This window comes from Oncorhynchus gorbuscha, unplaced genomic scaffold (assembly GCF_021184085.1).
Source record: "Oncorhynchus gorbuscha isolate QuinsamMale2020 ecotype Even-year unplaced genomic scaffold, OgorEven_v1.0 Un_scaffold_1478, whole genome shotgun sequence".
Classification (NCBI taxonomy): domain Eukaryota; kingdom Metazoa; phylum Chordata; class Actinopteri; order Salmoniformes; family Salmonidae; genus Oncorhynchus; species Oncorhynchus gorbuscha.
The window spans coordinates 102,185-122,500 of NW_025746247.1; the positions used below are offsets into that span (position 1 = coordinate 102,185).

General features: G+C 52.0%; 1 protein-coding gene across 2 annotated transcripts in view; it reads right to left on the reverse strand.

Annotated features, from left to right (window-relative positions):
• Positions 1-536: 536 nt before the first annotated feature.
• LOC124022908 (UDP-glucose 6-dehydrogenase-like) overlaps positions 537-20,316 on the reverse strand; it is a 37,800-nt gene continuing 18,020 nt past the window's right edge. For both annotated transcript variants that reach the window (XM_046337596.1, XM_046337595.1), the window contains exons 8-12: positions 9,010-9,140; positions 6,307-6,443; positions 2,731-2,822; positions 2,292-2,402; positions 537-726 (exon numbers count right to left, since the gene is read on the reverse strand). In XM_046337596.1, the coding sequence (XP_046193552.1) occupies positions 613-726; positions 2,292-2,402; positions 2,731-2,822; positions 6,307-6,443; positions 9,010-9,140 (585 nt within the window). In that variant the 3' untranslated portion in view covers positions 537-612. The remainder of the gene's footprint in view (positions 727-2,291; positions 2,403-2,730; positions 2,823-6,306; positions 6,444-9,009; positions 9,141-20,316) is intronic.

Genomic DNA, 20,316 nt, shown 5'->3' on the forward strand with positions numbered 1-20,316 from the left:
TGTGAGTCAGGGTTGATGCTGAGGGTGTGAGTCAGGGTTGATGCTGAGGGGTGTGTGTCAGGGTTGATGCTGAGGGGTGTGAGTCAGGGTTGATGCTGAGGGGTGTGAGTCAGGGTTGATGCTGAGGGTGTGAGTCAGGGTTGATGCTGAGGGGTGTGTGTCAGGGTTGATGCTGAGGGGTGTGAGTCAGGGTTGATGCTGAGGGGTGTGTGTCAGGGTTGATGCTGAGGGGTGTGAGTCAGGGTTGATGCTGAGGGGTGTGAGTCAGGGTTGATGCTGAGGGGTGTGAGTCAGGGTTGATGCTGAGGGGTGTGTGTCAGGGTTGATGCTGAGGGGTGTGTGTCAGGGTTGATGCTGAGGGGTGTGTGTCAGGGTTGATGCTGAGGGGTGTGTGTCAGGGTTGATGCTGAGGGGTGTGAGTCAGGGTTGATGCTGAGGGGTGTGTGTCAGGGTTGATGCTGAGGGGTGTGAGTCAGGGTTGATGCTGAGGGGTGTGTGTCAGGGTTGATGCTGAGGGGTGTGAGTCAGGGTTGATGCTGAGGGGTGTGAGTCAGGGTTGATGCTGAGGGGTGTGAGTCAGGGTTGATGCTGAGGGGTGTGTGTGTGTTAGAGTCAGACTTTGGTCTTCTTGGTCGGGGGTTCAGGGTCGATGCTGATACGAGGGACTCCGGCCGTGGGTGTGTAGGGAATACGAGATGTCGTCACCTTCTTACCGATGGTTTCGATCTGCAGGAAACACACACAGAGGAGATGCAGTCTGGTTATTGTAGTGAGAACATAGTTTTACTGGGTGGTGTGTGTACAGAGTGAACCTCGTCCCCCCCAGGCCTGACATGCTGGGGGGGCATGGAGCCTGGTAACAGGGTGGGTCTGTCTAGGACTTAGGGGGGGGGGTGGATTTGTGAGAATCTGTCTCCTCACCACGCGCTCTCACCACTGGTGTCCCCCAGGGCTCTGTTCTTGGCCCTCTCCTATTCTCGCTATACACCAAGTCACTTGGCTCTGTCATAACCTCACATGGTCTCTCTTATCATTGCTATGCAGACGACACACAATTAATCTTCTCCTTTCCCCCTTCTGATGACCAGGTGGCGAATCGCATCTCTGCATGTCTGGCAGACATATCAGTGTGGATGACGGATCACCACCTCAAGCTGAACCTCGGCAAGACGGAGCTGCTCTTCCTCCCGGGGAAGGACTGCCCGTTCCATGATCTCGCCATCACGGTTGACAACTCCATTGTGTCCTCCTCCCAGAGCGCCAAGAACCTTGGTGTGATCCTGGACAACACCCTGTCGTTCTCAACTAACATCAAGGCGGTGGCCCGTTCCTGTAGGTTCATGCTCTACAACATCCACAGAGTACGACCCTGCCTCACACAGGAAGCGGCGCAGGTCCTAATCCAGGCACTTGTCATCTCCCGTCTGGATTACTGCAACTCGCTGTTGGCTGGGCTCCCTGCCTGTGCCATTAAACCCCTTCAACTCATCCAGAACGCCGCAGCCCGTCTGGTGTTCAACCTTCCCAAGTTCTCTCACGTCACCCCGCTCCTCCGTTCTCTCCACTGGCTTCCAGTTGAAGCTCGCATCCGCTACAAGACCATGGTGCTTGCCTACGGAGCTGTGAGGGGAACGGCACCTCAGTACCTCCAGGCTCTGATCAGGCCCTACACCCAAACAAGGGCACTGCGTTCATCCACCTCTGGCCTGCTCGCCTCCCTACCACTGAGGAAGTACAGCTCCCGCTCAGCCCAGTCAAAACTGTTCGCTGCCCTGGCCCCCCAATGGTGGAACAAACTCCCTCACGACGCCAGGACAGCGGAGTCAATCACCACCTTCCGGAGACACCTGAAACCCCACCTCTTTAAGGAATACCTAGGATAGGTTAAGTAATCCCTCTCACCCCACCCCCCCTAAGTTTTAGATGCACTATTGTTAAGTGACTGTCCCACTGGATGTCATAAGGTGAATGCACCAATTTCTAAGTCGCTCTGGATAAGAGCGTCTGCTAAATGACTTAAATGTAAATGTAATGTAATGGATTTACTGAGTAACATGCTAATCAATTAAAAATACTAAGCGAATCACACGACTATGAGACTGTTGTATAGGACTTTGGAAAAATGAGACACAGAGACAGAGAGACAGACACAGGCGTGTCTGTCTGTCTGTCTGTCTGTCTGTCTGTCTGTCTGTCTGTCTGTCTGTCTGTCTGTCTGTCTGTCTGTCTGTCTGTCTGTCTGTCTGTCTGTCTGTCTGTCTGTCTGTCTGTCTGTCTGTGTGTGTGTGCACCTGGAAGCCAATGTTCTGCAGACGGGGGTGGAGCTGATCCAACAGGCGACGGCCGTCAAACAGAAACGCTGGTTTCAACATGTGGTCATAGATCATCTCATAGTCCAGCTCCTACACACACACACACAGGGAAAGGAGAACATGTGGTCATAGATCATCTCATAGTCCAGCTCCTACACACACACACACAGGGAAAGGAGGAGAACATGTGGTCATAGATCATCTCATAGTCCAGCTCCTACACACACACACACAGGGAAAGGAGGAGAACATGTGGTCATAGATCATCTCATAGTCCAGCTCCTACACACACACACACAGGGAAAGGAGGAGAACATGTGGTCATAGATCATCTCATAGTCCAGCTCCTACACACACACACACACAGTTGATGTTAGGTGTTTATAGGATTGGATTAGTGTGTGTGTGTGCCTCTCACCTTGAACATGTCCCACTCGGTGCAGACGACCAGAGCGTGAGCCCCCTGACAGGCCTGGTAGGGATCCACAGACACTGTGACCAGCTCAGACACTACAATACACAGATACACCATCACTCAGACACTACAATACACAGATACACCATCACATAGACACTATAATACACAGATACACCATCACTCAGACACTACAATACACAGATACACCATCACATAGACACTACAATACACAGATACACCATCACATAGACACTACAATACACAGATACATAGACACTACAATACACAGATACATAGACACTACAATACACAGATACACCATCACTCAGACACTACAATACACAGATACACCATCACATAGACACTACAATACACAGATACATAGACACTACAATACACAGATACATAGACACTACAATACACAGATACACCATCACTCAGACACTACAATACACAGATACACCATCACTCAGACACTACAATACACCATCACTCAGACACTACAATACACAGATACACCATCACTCAGACACTACAATACACAGATACACCATCACATAGACACTATAATACACAGATACACCATCACTCAGACACTACAATACACAGATACACCATCACTCAGACACTACAATACACAGATACACCATCACATAGACACTGTGACCAGCTCAGACACTACAATACACAGATACACCATCACTCAGACACTACAATACACAGATACACCATCACTCAGACACTACAATACACAGATACACCATCACTCAGACACTACAATACACAGATACACCATCACTCAGACACTACAATACACAGATACATAGACACTACAATACACAGATACACCATCACTCAGACACTACAATACACAGATACACTATCACTCAGACACTACAATACACAGATACACCATCACTCAGACACTACAATACACAGATACACCATCACTCAGACACTACAATACACAGATACACTATCACTCAGACACTACAATACACAGATACACTATCACTCAGACACTACAATACACAGATACACCATCACTCAGACACTACAATACACAGATACACCATCACTCAGACACTACAATACACAGATACACCATCACTCAGACACTACAATACACAGATACACCATCACTCAGACACTACAATACACAGATACACCATCACTCAGACACTACAATACACAGATACACCATCACATAGACACTACAATACACAGATACATAGACACTACAATACACAGATACACCATCACTCAGACACTACAATACACAGATACACCATCACATAGACACTACAATACACAGATACATAGACACTACAATACACAGATACACCATCACATAAACACTACAATACACAGATACACCATCACTCAGACACTACAATACACAGATACACCATCACTCAGACACTACAATACACAGATACACCATCACTCAGACACTACAATACACAGATACACCATCACATAGACACTACAATACACAGATACACCATCACTCAGACACTACAATACACAGATACATAGACAATACAATACACAGATACATAGACACTACAATACACAGATACACCATCACTCAGACACTACAATACACAGATACATAGACACTACAATACACAGATACATAGACACTACAATACACAGATACATAGACACTACAATACACAGATACACCATCACTCAGACACTACAATACACAGATACATAGACACTACAATACACAGATACATAGACACTACAATACACAGATACACCATCACATAGGTACTACAATACACAGATACATAGACACTACAATACACAGATACACCATCACATAGACACTACAATACACAGATACACCATCACGCAGACACTACAATACACAGATACACCATCACTCAGACACTACAATACACAGATACACCATCACTCAGACACTACAATACACAGATACATAGACACTACAATACACAGATACACCATCACTCAGACACTACAATACACAGATACATAGACACTACAATACACAGATACATAGACACTACAATACACAGATACATAGACACTACAATACACAGATACACCATCACATAGACACTACAATACACAGATACATAGACACTACAATACACCGATACATAGACACTACAATACACAGATACACCATCACTCAGACACTACAATACACAGATACACCATCACATAGACACTACAATACACCGATACACAGACACTACAATACACAGATACACCATCACTCAGACACTACAATACACAGATACACTATCACATAGACACTACAATACACAGATACATAGACACTACAATACACAGATACATAGACACTACAATACACAGATACATAGACACTACAATACACAGATACATAGACACTACAATACACAGATACATAGACACTACAATACACAGATACATAGACACTACAATACACAGATACATAGACACTACAATACACAGATACATAGACACTACAATACACAGATACATAGACACTACAATACACAGATACATAGACACTACAATACACAGATACATAGACACTACAATACACAGATACATAGACACTACAATACACAGATACATAGACACTACAATACACAGATACATAGACACTACAATACACAGATACACCATCACATAGACACTACAATACACAGATACACCATCACTCAGACACTACAATACACAGATACATAGACACTACAATACACAGATACACCATCACATAGACACTACAATACACAGATACATAGACACTACAATACACAGATACATAGACACTACAATACACAGATACACCATCACATAGACACTACAATACACAGATACACCATCACTCAGACACTACAATACACAGATACATAGACACTACAATACACAGATACACCATCACATAGACACTACAATACACAGATACATAGACACTACAATACACAGATACACCATCACTCAGACACTACAATACACAGATACACCATCACACAGACACTACAATACACAGATACATAGACACTACAATACACAGATACACCATCACTCAGACACTACAATACACAGATACACCATCACTCAGACACTACAATACACAGATACACCATCACATAGACACTACAATACACAGATACATAGACACTACAATACACAGATACATAGACACTACAATACACAGATACACCATCACTCAGACACTACAATACACAGATACACCATCACACAGACACTACAATACACAGATACATAGACACTACAATACACAGATACACCATCACTCAGACACTACAATACACAGATACACCATCACTCAGACACTACAATACACAGATACACCATCACTCAGACACTACAATACACAGATACACCATCACTCAGACACTACAATACACAGATACACTATCACATAGACACTGTGACCAGATCAGACAGACAGACAGACAGACAGACAGACAGACAGACAGACAGACAGACAGACAGACAGACAGACAGACAGACAGACAGACAGACAGACACAGACAGGCAGGCAGGCAGGCAGACAGACAGACCCCCCCCTCCCTCCTCTACCTCTGTGAGGGTCTTCAGAGATGTGTGGTTGAGAGAGGTCCAGAATGATCTGTTCCTTCAGGACTTTGGGGTCGTAGATGTGGAGCTTGGCTCCCTCGTCCATTAGGTACTTAGATATATAGATACTAGAAGACTCCCTGAAAGACACACACACACACACACACACACACACACACACACACACACACACACACACACACACACACACACACACACACACACACACACACACACACACACACACACACACACACACACACACACACGTCAGTCATTTAGCAGGCTTACAGGAGCAGTTTAGGTTAAGTGCCTTGCTCAAGGGCACAGATCGATATTTCTCTCCCACCTAGTCGACTGGAAGATTTGAACCAGCAACTGGCCCAACAATCTTAAAATCGCTAAGCTACCTGGCATCCCATAATATGAATGATTAACTCTGGGGGGGTGTGGGGGGGGGGTTAATGTGTGTTCTATGAGTATATCAGGTCAAGGTTCCAAGACATGCACTTTACCCTTACACACTGATTAACCCACACACACACACACACACACACACACACACACACACACACACACACACACACACACACACACACACACACACACACACACACACACACACACACACACACACACACACACACACACACTGATTAACCTGACACAGACGAGATGGAGACCGAGGAGAGAGAGGGAAAATCCTCTGCATTATCATTAATAGCAGACTCGTACATTTCCTCAGTGAAAACAATGTACTGAGCAAATGTCAAATTGGCTTTTTACCAAATTACCGTACGACAGACCACGTATTCACCCTGCACACCCTAAATGACAAACAAACCAAAACTAAGGCAAAGTCTTCTCAAGCTTTGTTGATTTAAAAAAAGCTTTGGACTCAATTTGGCACGAGGGTCTGCTATACAAACTGGTGGAAAGTGGTGTTGGGGGTAAAACATACAACATTATAAAATCCATGTACACAAACAACAATTGTGCATTTAAAATTGTCAAAGAACACACACATTTCTTCCCAAGAGGCCGGGGATGCAGCTTAAGCCCCACCCTCTTCAACATTTATATCAACGAATTGGCGAGGGCTCTAGAACAGTCTGCAGCACCCGGCCTCACCCTACTAGAATCTGAAGACGAATGTCTACTGTTTGCTGATGATCTGGTGCTTCTGTCCCCAACCAAGGAGGGCCTACAGCAGCACCTAGATCTTATGCACAGATTCTGTCAGACCTGGGCCCTGACAGTAAATCTTAGTAAGACCAAAATAATGGTGTTCCAAAAAAGGTCCAGTCACCAGGACCACAAATACAAATTCCATCTCGACACCGTTGTCCTAGAGCACACAAAAAACTATACATACCTTGGCCTAAACATCAGCGCCACAGGTAACTTCCACAAAGCTGTGAACGATCTGAGAGACAAGGCAAGAAGGGCATTCTATGCCATCAAAAGGAAGATCAAATTCATCATACAAATTAGGATCTGGCTAAAAATACTTGAATCAGTCATAGAGCCCATTGCCCTTTATGGTTGTGAGGTCTGGGGTCCGCTCACCAACCAAGACTTCACAAAATGGGACAAACACCAAATTGAGACTCTGCACGCAGAATTCTGCAAAAATATCCTCCGTGTACAACGTAAAACACCAAATAATGAATGCAGAGCAGAATTAGTCCGATACCCACTAATTATCAAAATCCAGAAAAGAGCTGTTAAATTCTACAACCACCTAAAAGGAAGCGATTCACAAACCTTCCATAACAAAGCCATCACCTACAGAGAGATGAACCTGGAGAAGAGTCATGAGAAACCAGTGAAGAACACACACCATTGTAAATACAACCCATATTTATGCTTATTTATTTTCACATTGTTACAACACTGTATATAGACATAATATGACATTTAAAATGTCTTTATTCTTTTGGAACTTCTGTGAGTGTAATGTTTACTGTTCATTTAAATTGTTTATTTCACTTTCGTTTATCATCTACTCATCTAAGTTTCCCATGAAAATAAAGACCCTTGAATTGAGAGACAGCGAGAGAAAGAAAAGGAATTGATGTTTCAACAAGAGAAGAAAGAGGAGAGAGGGAACGAGGAGGGAGAGAGGGAACGAGGAGGAAGAGAGGGGGAACAAGGAGGAGGAGAGGAGAGAGAACGAGGAGGAGGAGAGGGAACGAGGAGGAAGAGAGGGAACTAGGAGGAGAGGAAGAGAGGGAACGAGGAGGAGAGGAAGAGAGGGAACGAGGAGGAGAGGAAGAGAGGGAACGAGGAGGAGAGGAAGAGAGGGAACGAGGAGGAAGAGAGGGAACGAGGAGGAAGAGAGGGGAACGAGGAGGAGAGGAAGAGAGGGAACGAGGAGGAGAGGAAGAGAGGGAACGAGGAGGAGAGGAAGAGAGGGAACGAGGAGGAAGAGAGGGAACGAGGAGGAAGAGAGGGAACGAGGAGGAAGAGAGGGAACGAGGAGGAAGAGAGGGAACGAGGAGGAGAGGAAGAGAGGGAACGAGGAGGAGAGGAAGAGAGGGAACGAGGAGGAGAGGAAGAGAGGGAACGAGGAGGAGAGGAAGAGAGGGAACGAGGAGGAGAGGAAGAGAGGGAACGAGGAGGAGAGGAAGAGAGGGAACGAGGAGGAGAGGAAGAGAGGGAACGAGGAGGAGAGGAGAAGAATAGAAGACAGGAAATAGATACCTGGTATCTCCAGTGTCTTTCTTAAAGGAGAATCCCAGCAGAGCGATCTTCTTCCCTGTCACTGTGTTAAACAGACAGTCAATGATACGACACGCAAACCTTCTCCGTTGGTACTCATTCATATCAATCACCTGGAGAGAGGGAGGAGGAGGAGGAGGAGGGAGAGGGGGAGGAGGAGGGAGAGGGAGGGAGAGAGGGAGGAGGAGGAGGGAGAGGGGGATGAAGAGGAAGGAGGGAGGGAGAGGAAGGGAGAAAAGGAAGGAGGTGAAAGCATAATAATAAATATAGCTGTGAGCAGCAATGAACGGGGTTCACAGGATGACAGAAAGAACACAAGATGAGTTGGAGAACAAAGCAAGCACTATCATGTTGTAACTATCTTTACACATGCAAATAATGAGTTAACTTCTTATGGCTGAAGGGGCAGTATTGAGTAGCTTGGATGAAAGGTGCTCATATCAAACGGCCTGCTCCTCAGTCATAGTTGCTAATATTTGCATATTATTATTAGTATTGGATAGAAAACACTCTGAAGTTTCTAAAACTGTTTGAATTATGTCTGCGAGTATAACAGAACTCATAAAGCAGGCAAAAACCTGAGAAATTTCACTTCCTGTTTTTTTTCTGGAGGTGGCAGATTTTCAACCAAGGTCTCATTGAAATTACAGCGAGATATGGATGAGTTTTCACTTCCTGCGCCTTCCACTAGATGTCAGCAGTCAATAGAACTGTGTCTGATGACTCTAATGTGAAGGGGGGGAGAATGACACAGGAAACCACAGCCATGAGTGGACCATGCTTTCACCATGTGCGTTCACAGGGGAAGGACCTGCGTTCCACCGGTCATCTGAAGTCATTCTAATTCTCCGGTTGGAACGTTATTCAAGATGTATGTAAACAACATTCTAAAGATTGATTCAGTACATCGTTTGACATGTTTCTACTGACTGTTACAGAACTTTTGGACATTTCGTCACGTCATAGGGGACGCGCTTTCTGACTTTGGAATTGTTTACCGAACGCGCTAACCAAAGTAGCTAATTTGACATAAATAAAAGTAGCTAATTGGACATAAATAACGGACATTTTCGAACAAATCAAGCATTTATTGTGGACCTGGGATTCCTAGGACTGCATTCTGATGTAGCTAAGGTAAGGAAATATTTATCATGTATTTTCTGGTTTCTGTTGACTCCAACATGGAGGCTAATTTGGCTACTGTTCTGAGCGCCGTCTCAGATTATTGCATGGGTTGCTTTTTCCGAAAACTTTAAAAAAAAGATCTGACACAGCAGTTGCATTAAGAAGAGGTATATCTATAATTCCATGTGTATAACTTGTATTATCATCTACATTTATGATGAGTATTTCTGTTGAAACGATGTGGCTATGCAAAAATCACTGGATGTTTTTGGAACTAGTGAATCTAACGCGCCAATGTAAACTCCGATTTTTGTATATAAATATGAACTTTATCAAACAAAACATGCATGTATTGTGTAACATGAAGTCCTATGAGTGTCATCTGATGAAGATCATCAAAGGTTAGTGATTAATTATATCTTTATATCTGTTTTTTGTGAATGCTATATTTCGCTAGAAAATGGCTGTGCTTATTGTGGTTTGGTGGAGACCTTAACATAATCGTTTGTAGTGCTTTTGCTGAAAAGCCTATTTGAAAGCGGACACTTTGGTGGGAATAACAACGAGAATAGCTTTAAAATGATATCAAACACATGTATGTTTTAGGAATTCTAATTATGAGATTTCTGTGGTTTGAATTTGGTGCCCTCTATTTTCACTGGTAGTTGTCATATCCCGACATCGGGATTGCAGCCGTAACAGGTGAACAGTATCAAATGAAGTGTGGTTCGTCTTTGGGATGTCGATGACAAGTTTACAGTCGACTGGCCACTGTGGAGTGGATTGACTGTGGTTTAAAAATGGACACGTAAAATTAGATGTTTTGATTCGTCAATAACTCGGCATTCCTCTTGACCCTTAGAGAATAGCTATATTAAGACATGTACCATGGTTACCACATTCCACGTGTTCGTATGGTTCCATGGTTACCACATACCACATGTATTGGTGTGGTTCCATGGTTACCACATTCCACTTGTTCGTATGGTACCATGGTTACCACATTCCATGTGTTCGTATGTTACCATGGTTACCACATTCCACGTGTGTTCGTATGGTACCATGGTTACCTCATTCCACATGTGTTCGTATGGTACCATGGTTACCACATTCCACATGTGTTCGTATGTTACCATGGTTACCACATTCCATGTGTTCGTATGTTACCATGGTTACCACATTCCACGTGTGTTCGTATGGTACCATGGTTACCTCATTCCACATGTGTTCGTATGTTACCATGGTTACCACATTCCACGTGTGTTCGTATGGTACCATGGTTACCTCATTCCACATGTGTTCGTATGGTACCATGGTTACCACATTCCACGTGTGTTCGTATGTTACCATGGTTACCACATTCCACGTGTGTTTGTATGGTTCATAAGAAGAAGATGTGAAGTATTCTGACCATATTAGTGTTAATATGCATCTACCTGGTACAGTGTGTCCATCTTTGAATTCATCAATGCTATTTTCTCAAACTCTTCAAGTCCATTTACATCGACCCCCTTTAATATGTATTCATGTATCTTCATTGTTTTGTACCGGTGACCCTCTCCTGCACCCTGACTAGGTACCGGTGACCCTCCTGCACCCTGACTAGGTACTGGTGACCCTCCTGCACCCTGACTAGGTACTGGTCACCCTCCTGCACCCTGACTAGGTACTGGTCACCCTCTCCTGCACCCTGACTAGGTACCGGCGACCCTCCTACACCCTGACTAGGTACCGGTGACCCTCCTACACCCTGACTAGGTACCGGTCACCCTCCTACACCCTGACTAGGTACCGGTGACCCTCCTACACCCTGACTAGGTACCGGTCACCCTCCTACACCCTGACTAGGTACCGGTGACCCTCCTGCACCCTGACTAGGTACCGGTGACCCTCCTGCACCCTGACTAGGTACCGGTGACCCTCCTGCACCCTGACTAGGTACCGGTGACCCTCCTGCACCCTGACTAGGTACCGGTGACCCTCCTGCACCCTGACTAGGTACTGGTCACCCCTCCTGCACCCTGACTAGGTACCGGTCACCCTCTCCTGCACCCTGACTCGGTACTGGCGACCCTCCTGCACCCTGACTAGGTACTGGTGACCCTCCTGCACCCTGACTAGGTACTGGTCACCCTCCTGCACCCTGACTAGGTACCGGTGACCCTCTCCTGCACCCTGACTAGGTACCGGTCACCCTCCTGCACCCTGACTAGGTACCGGTCACCCTCCTGCACCCTGACTAGGTACCGGTCACCCTCTCCTGCACCCTGACTCGGTACTGGTGACCCTCCTGCACCCTGACTCGGTACTGGCGACCCTCCTGCACCCTGACTAGGTACCGGTCACCCTCTCCTGCACCCTGACTCGGTACTGGCGACCCTCCTGCACCCTGACTAGGTACTGGCGACCCTCCTGCACCCTGACTAGGTACTGGTCACCCTCTCCTGCACCCTGACTCGGTACTGGCGACCCTCCTGCACCCTGACTCGGTGATGGCGACCCTCCTGCAACCTGACTAGGTACTGGTCACCCTCCTGCACCCTGACTAGGTACTGGTCACCCTCCTGCACCCTGACTAGGTACTGGTCACCCCTCCTGCACCCTGACTCGGTACTGGCGACCCTCCTGCACCCTGACTCGGTACTGGCGACCCTCCTGCACCCTGACTAGGTACCGGTCACCCTCTCCTGCACCCTGACTCGGTACTGGCGACCCTCCTGCACCCTGACTAGGTACTGGCGACCCTCCTGCACCCTGACTAGGTACTGGTCACCCTCTCCTGCACCCTGACTCGGTACTGGTGACCCTCCTGCACCCTGACTAGGTACTGGTCACCCTCTCCTGCACCCTGACTCGGTACTGGCGACCCTCCTGCACCCTGACTCGGTACTGGCGACCCTCCTGCACCCTGACTAGGTACCAGTCACCCTCTCCTGCACCCTGACTCGGTACTGGCGACCCTCCTGCACCCTGACTAGGTACTGGCGACCCTCCTGCACCCTGACTAGGTACTGGTCACCCTCTCCTGCACCCTGACTCGGTACTGGTGACCCTCCTGCACCCTGACTAGGTACTGGTCACCCTCTCCTGCACCCTGACTCGGTACTGGCGACCCTCCTGCACCCTGACTCGGTAATGGCGACCCTCCTGCACCCTAACTAGGTACCGGTGACCCTCCTGCACCCTGACTAGGTACCGGTGACCCTCCTACACCCTGACTAGGTACCGGTCACCCTCCTACACCCTGACTAGGTACCGGTCACCCTCCTGCACCCTGACTAGGTACCGGTCACCCTCCTGCACCCTGACTAGGTACCGGTCACCCTCTCCTGCACCCTGACTCGGTACTGGTGACCCTCCTGCACCCTGACTCGGTACTGGCGACCCTCCTGCACCCTGACTAGGTACCGGTCACCCTCTCCTGCACCCTGACTCGGTACTGGCGACCCTCCTGCACCCTGACTAGGTACTGGCGACCCTCCTGCACCCTGACTAGGTACTGGTCACCCTCTCCTGCACCCTGACTCGGTACTGGCGACCCTCCTGCACCCTGACTCGGTAATGGCGACCCTCCTGCAACCTGACTAGGTACTGGTCACCCTCTCCTGCACCCTGACTAGGTACTGGTCACCCTCCTGCACCCTGACTAGGTACTGGTCACCCCTCCTGCACCCTGACTCGGTACTGGCGACCCTCCTGCACCCTGACTCGGTACTGGCGACCCTCCTGCACCCTGACTAGGTACCGGTCACCCTCTCCTGCACCCTGACTCGGTACTGGCGACCCTCCTGCACCCTGACTAGGTACTGGCGACCCTCCTGCACCCTGACTAGGTACTGGTCACCCTCTCCTGCACCCTGACTCGGTACTGCTGACCCTCCTGCACCCTGACTAGGTACTGGTCACCCTCTCCTGCACCCTGACTCGGTACTGGCGACCCTCCTGCACCCTGACTCGGTACTGGCGACCCTCCTGCACCCTGACTAGGTACCGGTCACCCTCTCCTGCACCCTGACTCGGTACTGGCGACCCTCCTGCACCCTGACTAGGTACTGGCGACCCTCCTGCACCCTGACTAGGTACTGGTCACCCTCTCCTGCACCCTGACTCGGTACTGGTGACCCTCCTGCACCCTGACTAGGTACTGGTCACCCTCTCCTGCACCCTGACTCGGTACTGGCGACCCTCCTGCACCCTGACTCGGTAATGGCGACCCTCCTGCACCCTAACTAGGTACCGGTGACCCTCCTGCACCCTGACTAGGTACCGGTGACCCTCCTACACCCTGACTAGGTACCGGTCACCCTCCTACACCCTGACTAGGTACCGGTCACCCTCCTGCACCCTGACTAGGTACCGGTCACCCTCCTGCACCCTGACTAGGTACCGGTCACCCTCTCCTGCACCCTGACTAGGTACCGGCGACCCTCCTACACCCTGACTAGGTACCGGTGACCCTCCTACACCCTGACTAGGTACCGGTCACCCTCCTACACCCTGACTAGGTACCGGTGACCCTCCTACACCCTGACTAGGTACCGGTCACCCTCCTACACCCTGACTAGGTACCGGTGACCCTCCTGCACCCTGACTAGGTACCGGTGACCCTCCTGCACCCTGACTAGGTACCGGTCACCCTCCTGCACCCTGACTCGGTACTGGTGACCCTCCTGCACCCTGACTAGGTACTGGTGACCCTCCTGCACCCTGACTAGGTACCGGTGACCCTCTCCTGCACCCTGACTAGGTACCGGTCACCCTCCTGCACCCTGACTAGGTACCGGTCACCCTCCTGCACCCTGACTAGGTACCGGTGACCCTCCTGCACCCTGACTAGGTACTGGTCACCCCTCCTGCACCCTGACTCGGTACTGGCGACCCTCCTGCACCCTGACTAGGTACTGGTCACCCTCCTGCACCTTGACTAGGTACTGGTCACCCTCTCCTGCACCCTGACTAGGTACCGGTCACCCTCTCCTGCACCCTGACTCGGTACTGGCGACCCTCCTGCACCCTGACTAGGTACTGGTGACCCTCCTGCACCCTGACTAGGTACTGGTCACCCTCCTGCACCCTGACTAGGTACCGGTGACCCTCTCCTGCACCCTGACTAGGTACCGGTCACCCTCCTGCACCCTGACTAGGTACCGGTCACCCTCCTGCACCCTGACTAGGTACCGGTCACCCTCTCCTGCACCCTGACTCGGTACTGGTGACCCTCCTGCACCCTGACTCGGTACTGGCGACCCTCCTGCACCCTGACTAGGTACCGGTCACCCTCTCCTGCACCCTGACTCGGTACTGGCGACCCTCCTGCACCCTGACTAGGTACTGGCGACCCTCCTGCACCCTGACTAGGTACTGGTCACCCTCTCCTGCACCCTGACTCGGTACTGGCGACCCTCCTGCACCCTGACTCGGTGATGGCGACCCTCCTGCAACCTGACTAGGTACTGGTCACCCTCCTGCACCCTGACTAGGTACTGGTCACCCTCCTGCACCCTGACTAGGTACTGGTCACCCCTCCTGCACCCTGACTCGGTACTGGCGACCCTCCTGCACCCTGACTCGGTACTGGCGACCCTCCTGCACCCTGACTAGGTACCGGTCACCCTCTCCTGCACCCTGACTCGGTACTGGCGACCCTCCTGCACCCTGACTAGGTACTGGCGACCCTCCTGCACCCTGACTAGGTACTGGTCACCCTCTCCTGCACCCTGACTCGGTACTGGTGACCCTCCTGCACCCTGACTAGGTACTGGTCACCCTCTCCTGCACCCTGACTCGGTACTGGCGACCCTCCTGCACCCTGACTCGGTACTGGCGACCCTCCTGCACCCTGACTAGGTACCAGTCACCCTCTCCTGCACCCTGACTCGGTACTGGCGACCCTCCTGCACCCTGACTAGGTACTGGCGACCCTCCTGCACCCTGACTAGGTACTGGTCACCCTCTCCTGCACCCTGACTCGGTACTGGTGACCCTCCTGCACCCTGACTAGGTACTGGTCACCCTCTCCTGCACCCTGACTCGGTACTGGCGACCCTCCTGCACCCTGACTCGGTAATGGCGACCCTCCTGCACCCTAACTAGGTACCGGTGACCCTCCTGCACCCTGACTAGGTACCGGTGACCCTCCTACACCCTGACTAGGTACCGGTCACCCTCCTACACCCTGACTAGGTACCGGTCACCCTCCTGCACCCTGACTAGGTACCGGTCACCCTCCTGCACCCTGACTAGGTACCGGTCACCCTCTCCTGCACCCTGACTCGGTACTGGTGACCCTCCTGCACCCTGACTCGGTACTGGCGACCCTCCTGCACCCTGACTAGGTACCGGTCACCCTCTCCTGCACCCTGACTCGGTACTGGCGACCCTCCTGCACCCTGACTAGGTACTGGCGACCCTCCTGCACCCTGACTAGGTACTGGTCACCCTCTCCTGCACCCTGACTCGGTACTGGCGACCCTCCTGCACCCTGACTCGGTAATGGCGACCCTCCTGCAACCTGACTAGGTACTGGTCACCCTCCTGCACCCTGACTAGGTACTGGTCACCCTCCTGCACCCTGACTAGGTACTGGTCACCCCTCCTGCACCCTGACTCGGTACTGGCGACCCTCCTGCACCCTGACTCGGTACTGGCGACCCTCCTGCACCCTGACTAGGTACCGGTCACCCTCTCCTGCACCCTGACTCGGTACTGGCGACCCTCCTGCACCCTGACTAGGTACTGGCGACCCTCCTGCACCCTGACTAGGTACTGGTCACCCTCTCCTGCACCCTGACTCGGTACTGGTGACCCTCCTGCACCCTGACTAGGTACTGGTCACCCTCTCCTGCACCCTGACTCGGTACTGGCGACCCTCCTGCACCCTGACTCGGTACTGGCGACCCTCCTGCACCCTGACTAGGTACCGGTCACCCTCTCCTGCACCCTGACTCGGTACTGGCGACCCTCCTGCACCCTGACTAGGTACTGGCGACCCTCCTGCACCCTGACTAGGTACTGGTCACCCTCTCCTGCACCCTGACTCGGTACTGGTGACCCTCCTGCACCCTGACTAGGTACTGGTCACCCTCTCCTGCACCCTGACTCGGTACTGGCGACCCTCCTGCACCCTGACTCGGTAATGGCGACCCTCCTGCACCCTAACTAGGTACCGGTGACCCTCCTGCACCCTGACTAGGTACCGGTGACCCTCCTACACCCTGACTAGGTACCGGTCACCCTCCTGCACCCTGACTAGGTACCGGTCACCCTCCTGCACCCTGACTAGGTACCGGTCACCCTCCTGCACCCTGACTATGTACCGGTCACCCTCTCCTGCACCCTGACTAGGTACCGGCGACCCTCCTACACCCTGACTAGGTACCGGTGACCCTCCTACACCCTGACTAGGTACCGGTCACCCTCCTACACCCTGACTAGGTACCGGTGACCCTCCTACACCCTGACTAGGTACCGGTCACCCTCCTACACCCTGACTAGGTACCGGTGACCCTCCTGCACCCTGACTAGGTACCGGTGACCCTCCTGCACCCTGACTAGGTACCGGTCACCCTCCTGCACCCTGACTCGGTACTGGTGACCCTCCTGCACCCTGACTAGGTACTGGTGACCCTCCTGCACCCTGACTAGGTACTGGTCACCCTCCTGCACCCTGACTAGGTACCGGTGACCCTCTCCTGCACCCTGACTAGGTACCGGTCACCCTCCTGCACCCTGACTAGGTACCGGTCACCCTCCTGCACCCTGACTAGGTACCGGTCACCCTCTCCTGCACCCTGACTCGGTACTGGTGACCCTCCTGCACCCTGACTCGGTACTGGCGACCCTCCTGCACCCTGACTAGGTACCGGTCACCCTCTCCTGCACCCTGACTCGGTACTGGCGACCCTCCTGCACCCTGACTAGGTACTGGCGACCCTCCTGCACCCTGACTAGGTACTGGTCACCCTCTCCTGCACCCTGACTCGGTACTGGCGACCCTCCTGCACCCTGACTCGGTAATGGCGACCCTCCTGCAACCTGACTAGGTACTGGTCACCCTCCTGCACCCTGACTAGGTACTGGTCACCCTCCTGCACCCTGACTAGGTACTGGTCACCCCTCCTGCACCCTGACTCGGTACTGGCGACCCTCCTGCACCCTGACTCGGTACTGGCGACCCTCCTGCACCCTGACTAGGTACCGGTCACCCTCTCCTGCACCCTGACTCGGTACTGGCGACCCTCCTGCACCCTGACTAGGTACTGGCGACCCTCCTGCACCCTGACTAGGTACTGGTCACCCTCTCCTGCACCCTGACTCGGTACTGGTGACCCTCCTGCACCCTGACTCGGTACTGGTCACCCTCTCCTGCACCCTGACTCGGTACTGGCGACCCTCCTGCACCCTGACTCGGTACTGGCGACCCTCCTGCACCCTGACTAGGTACCGGTCACCCTCTCCTGCACCCTGACTCGGTACTGGCGACCCTCCTGCACCCTGACTCGGTACTGGCGACCCTCCTGCACCCTGACTCGGTAATGGCGACCCTCCTGCACCCTAACTAGGTACCGGTGACCCTCCTGCACCCTGACTAGGTACCGGTGACCCTCCTACACCCTGACTAGGTACCGGTCACCCTCCTACACCCTGACTAGGTACCGGTCACCCTCCTGCACCCTGACTAGGTACCGGTCACCCTCCTGCACCCTGACTAGGTACCGGTCACCCTCTCCTGCACCCTGACTAGGTACCGGCGACCCTCCTACACCCTGACTAGGTACCGGCGACCCTCCTACACCCTGACTAGGTACCGGTCACCCTCCTACACCCTGACTAGGTACCGGTGACCCTCCTACACCCTGACTAGGTACCGGTCACCCTCCTACACCCTGACTAGGTACCGGTGACCCTCCTGCACCCTGACTAGGTACCGGTGACCCTCCTGCACCCTGACTAGGTACCGGTGACCCTCCTGCACCCTGACTAGGTACCGGTGACCCTCCTGCACCCTGACTAGGTACCGGTGACCCTCCTGCACCCTGACTAGGTACCGGTGACCCTCCTGCACCCTGACTAGGTACCGGTGACCCTCCTGCACCCTGACTAGGTACCGGTGACCCTCCTGCACCCTGACTAGGTACCGGTGACCCTCCTGCACCCTGACTAGGTACCGGTCACCCTCCTGCACCCTGACTAGGTACCGGTCACCCTCCTGCACCCTGACTAGGTACCGGTGACCCTCCTGCACCCTGACTAGGTACCGGTGACCCTCCTGCACCCTGACTAGGTACCGGTGACCCTCCTACACCCTGACTAGGTACCGGTGACCCTCCTACACCCTGACTAGGTACCGGTGACCCTCCTACACCCTGACTCGGTACCGGTGACCCTCCTACACCCTGACTCGGTACCGGTGACCCTCCTACACCCTGACTAGGTACCGGTGACCCTCCTACACCCTGACTAGGTACCGGTGACCCTCCTACACCCTGACTAGGTACCGGTGACCCTCCTACACACTGACTAGGTACCGGTGACCCTCCTACACCCTGACTAGGTACCGGTGACCCTCCTGCACCCTGACTAGGTACCGGTGACCCTCCTGCACCCTGACTAGGTACCGGTGACCCTCCTACACACTGACTAGGTACCGGTGACCCTCCTACACCCTGACTAGGTACCGGTGACCCTCCTACACCCTGACTAGGTACCGGTGACCCTCCTACACCCTGACTAGGTACCGGTGACCCTCCTACACCCTGACTAGGTACCGGTGACCCTCCTACACCCTGACTAGGTACCGGTGACCCTCCTACACCCTGACTAGGTACCGGTGACCCTCCTACACCCTGACTAGGTACCGGTGACCCTCCTACACCCTGACTAGGTACCGGTGACCCTCCTACACCCTGACTAGGTACCGGTGACCCTCCTGCACCCTGACTAGGTACCGGTGACCCTCCTGCACCCTGACTAGGTACCGGTGACCCTCCTACACCCTGACTAGGTACCGGTGACCCTCCTGCACCCTGACTAGGTACCGGTGACCCTCCTACACCCTGACTAGGTACCGGTGACCCTCCTACACCCTGACTAGGTACCGGTGACCCTCCTGCACCCTGACTAGGTACCGGTGACCCTCCTGCACCCTGACTAGGTACCGGTGAC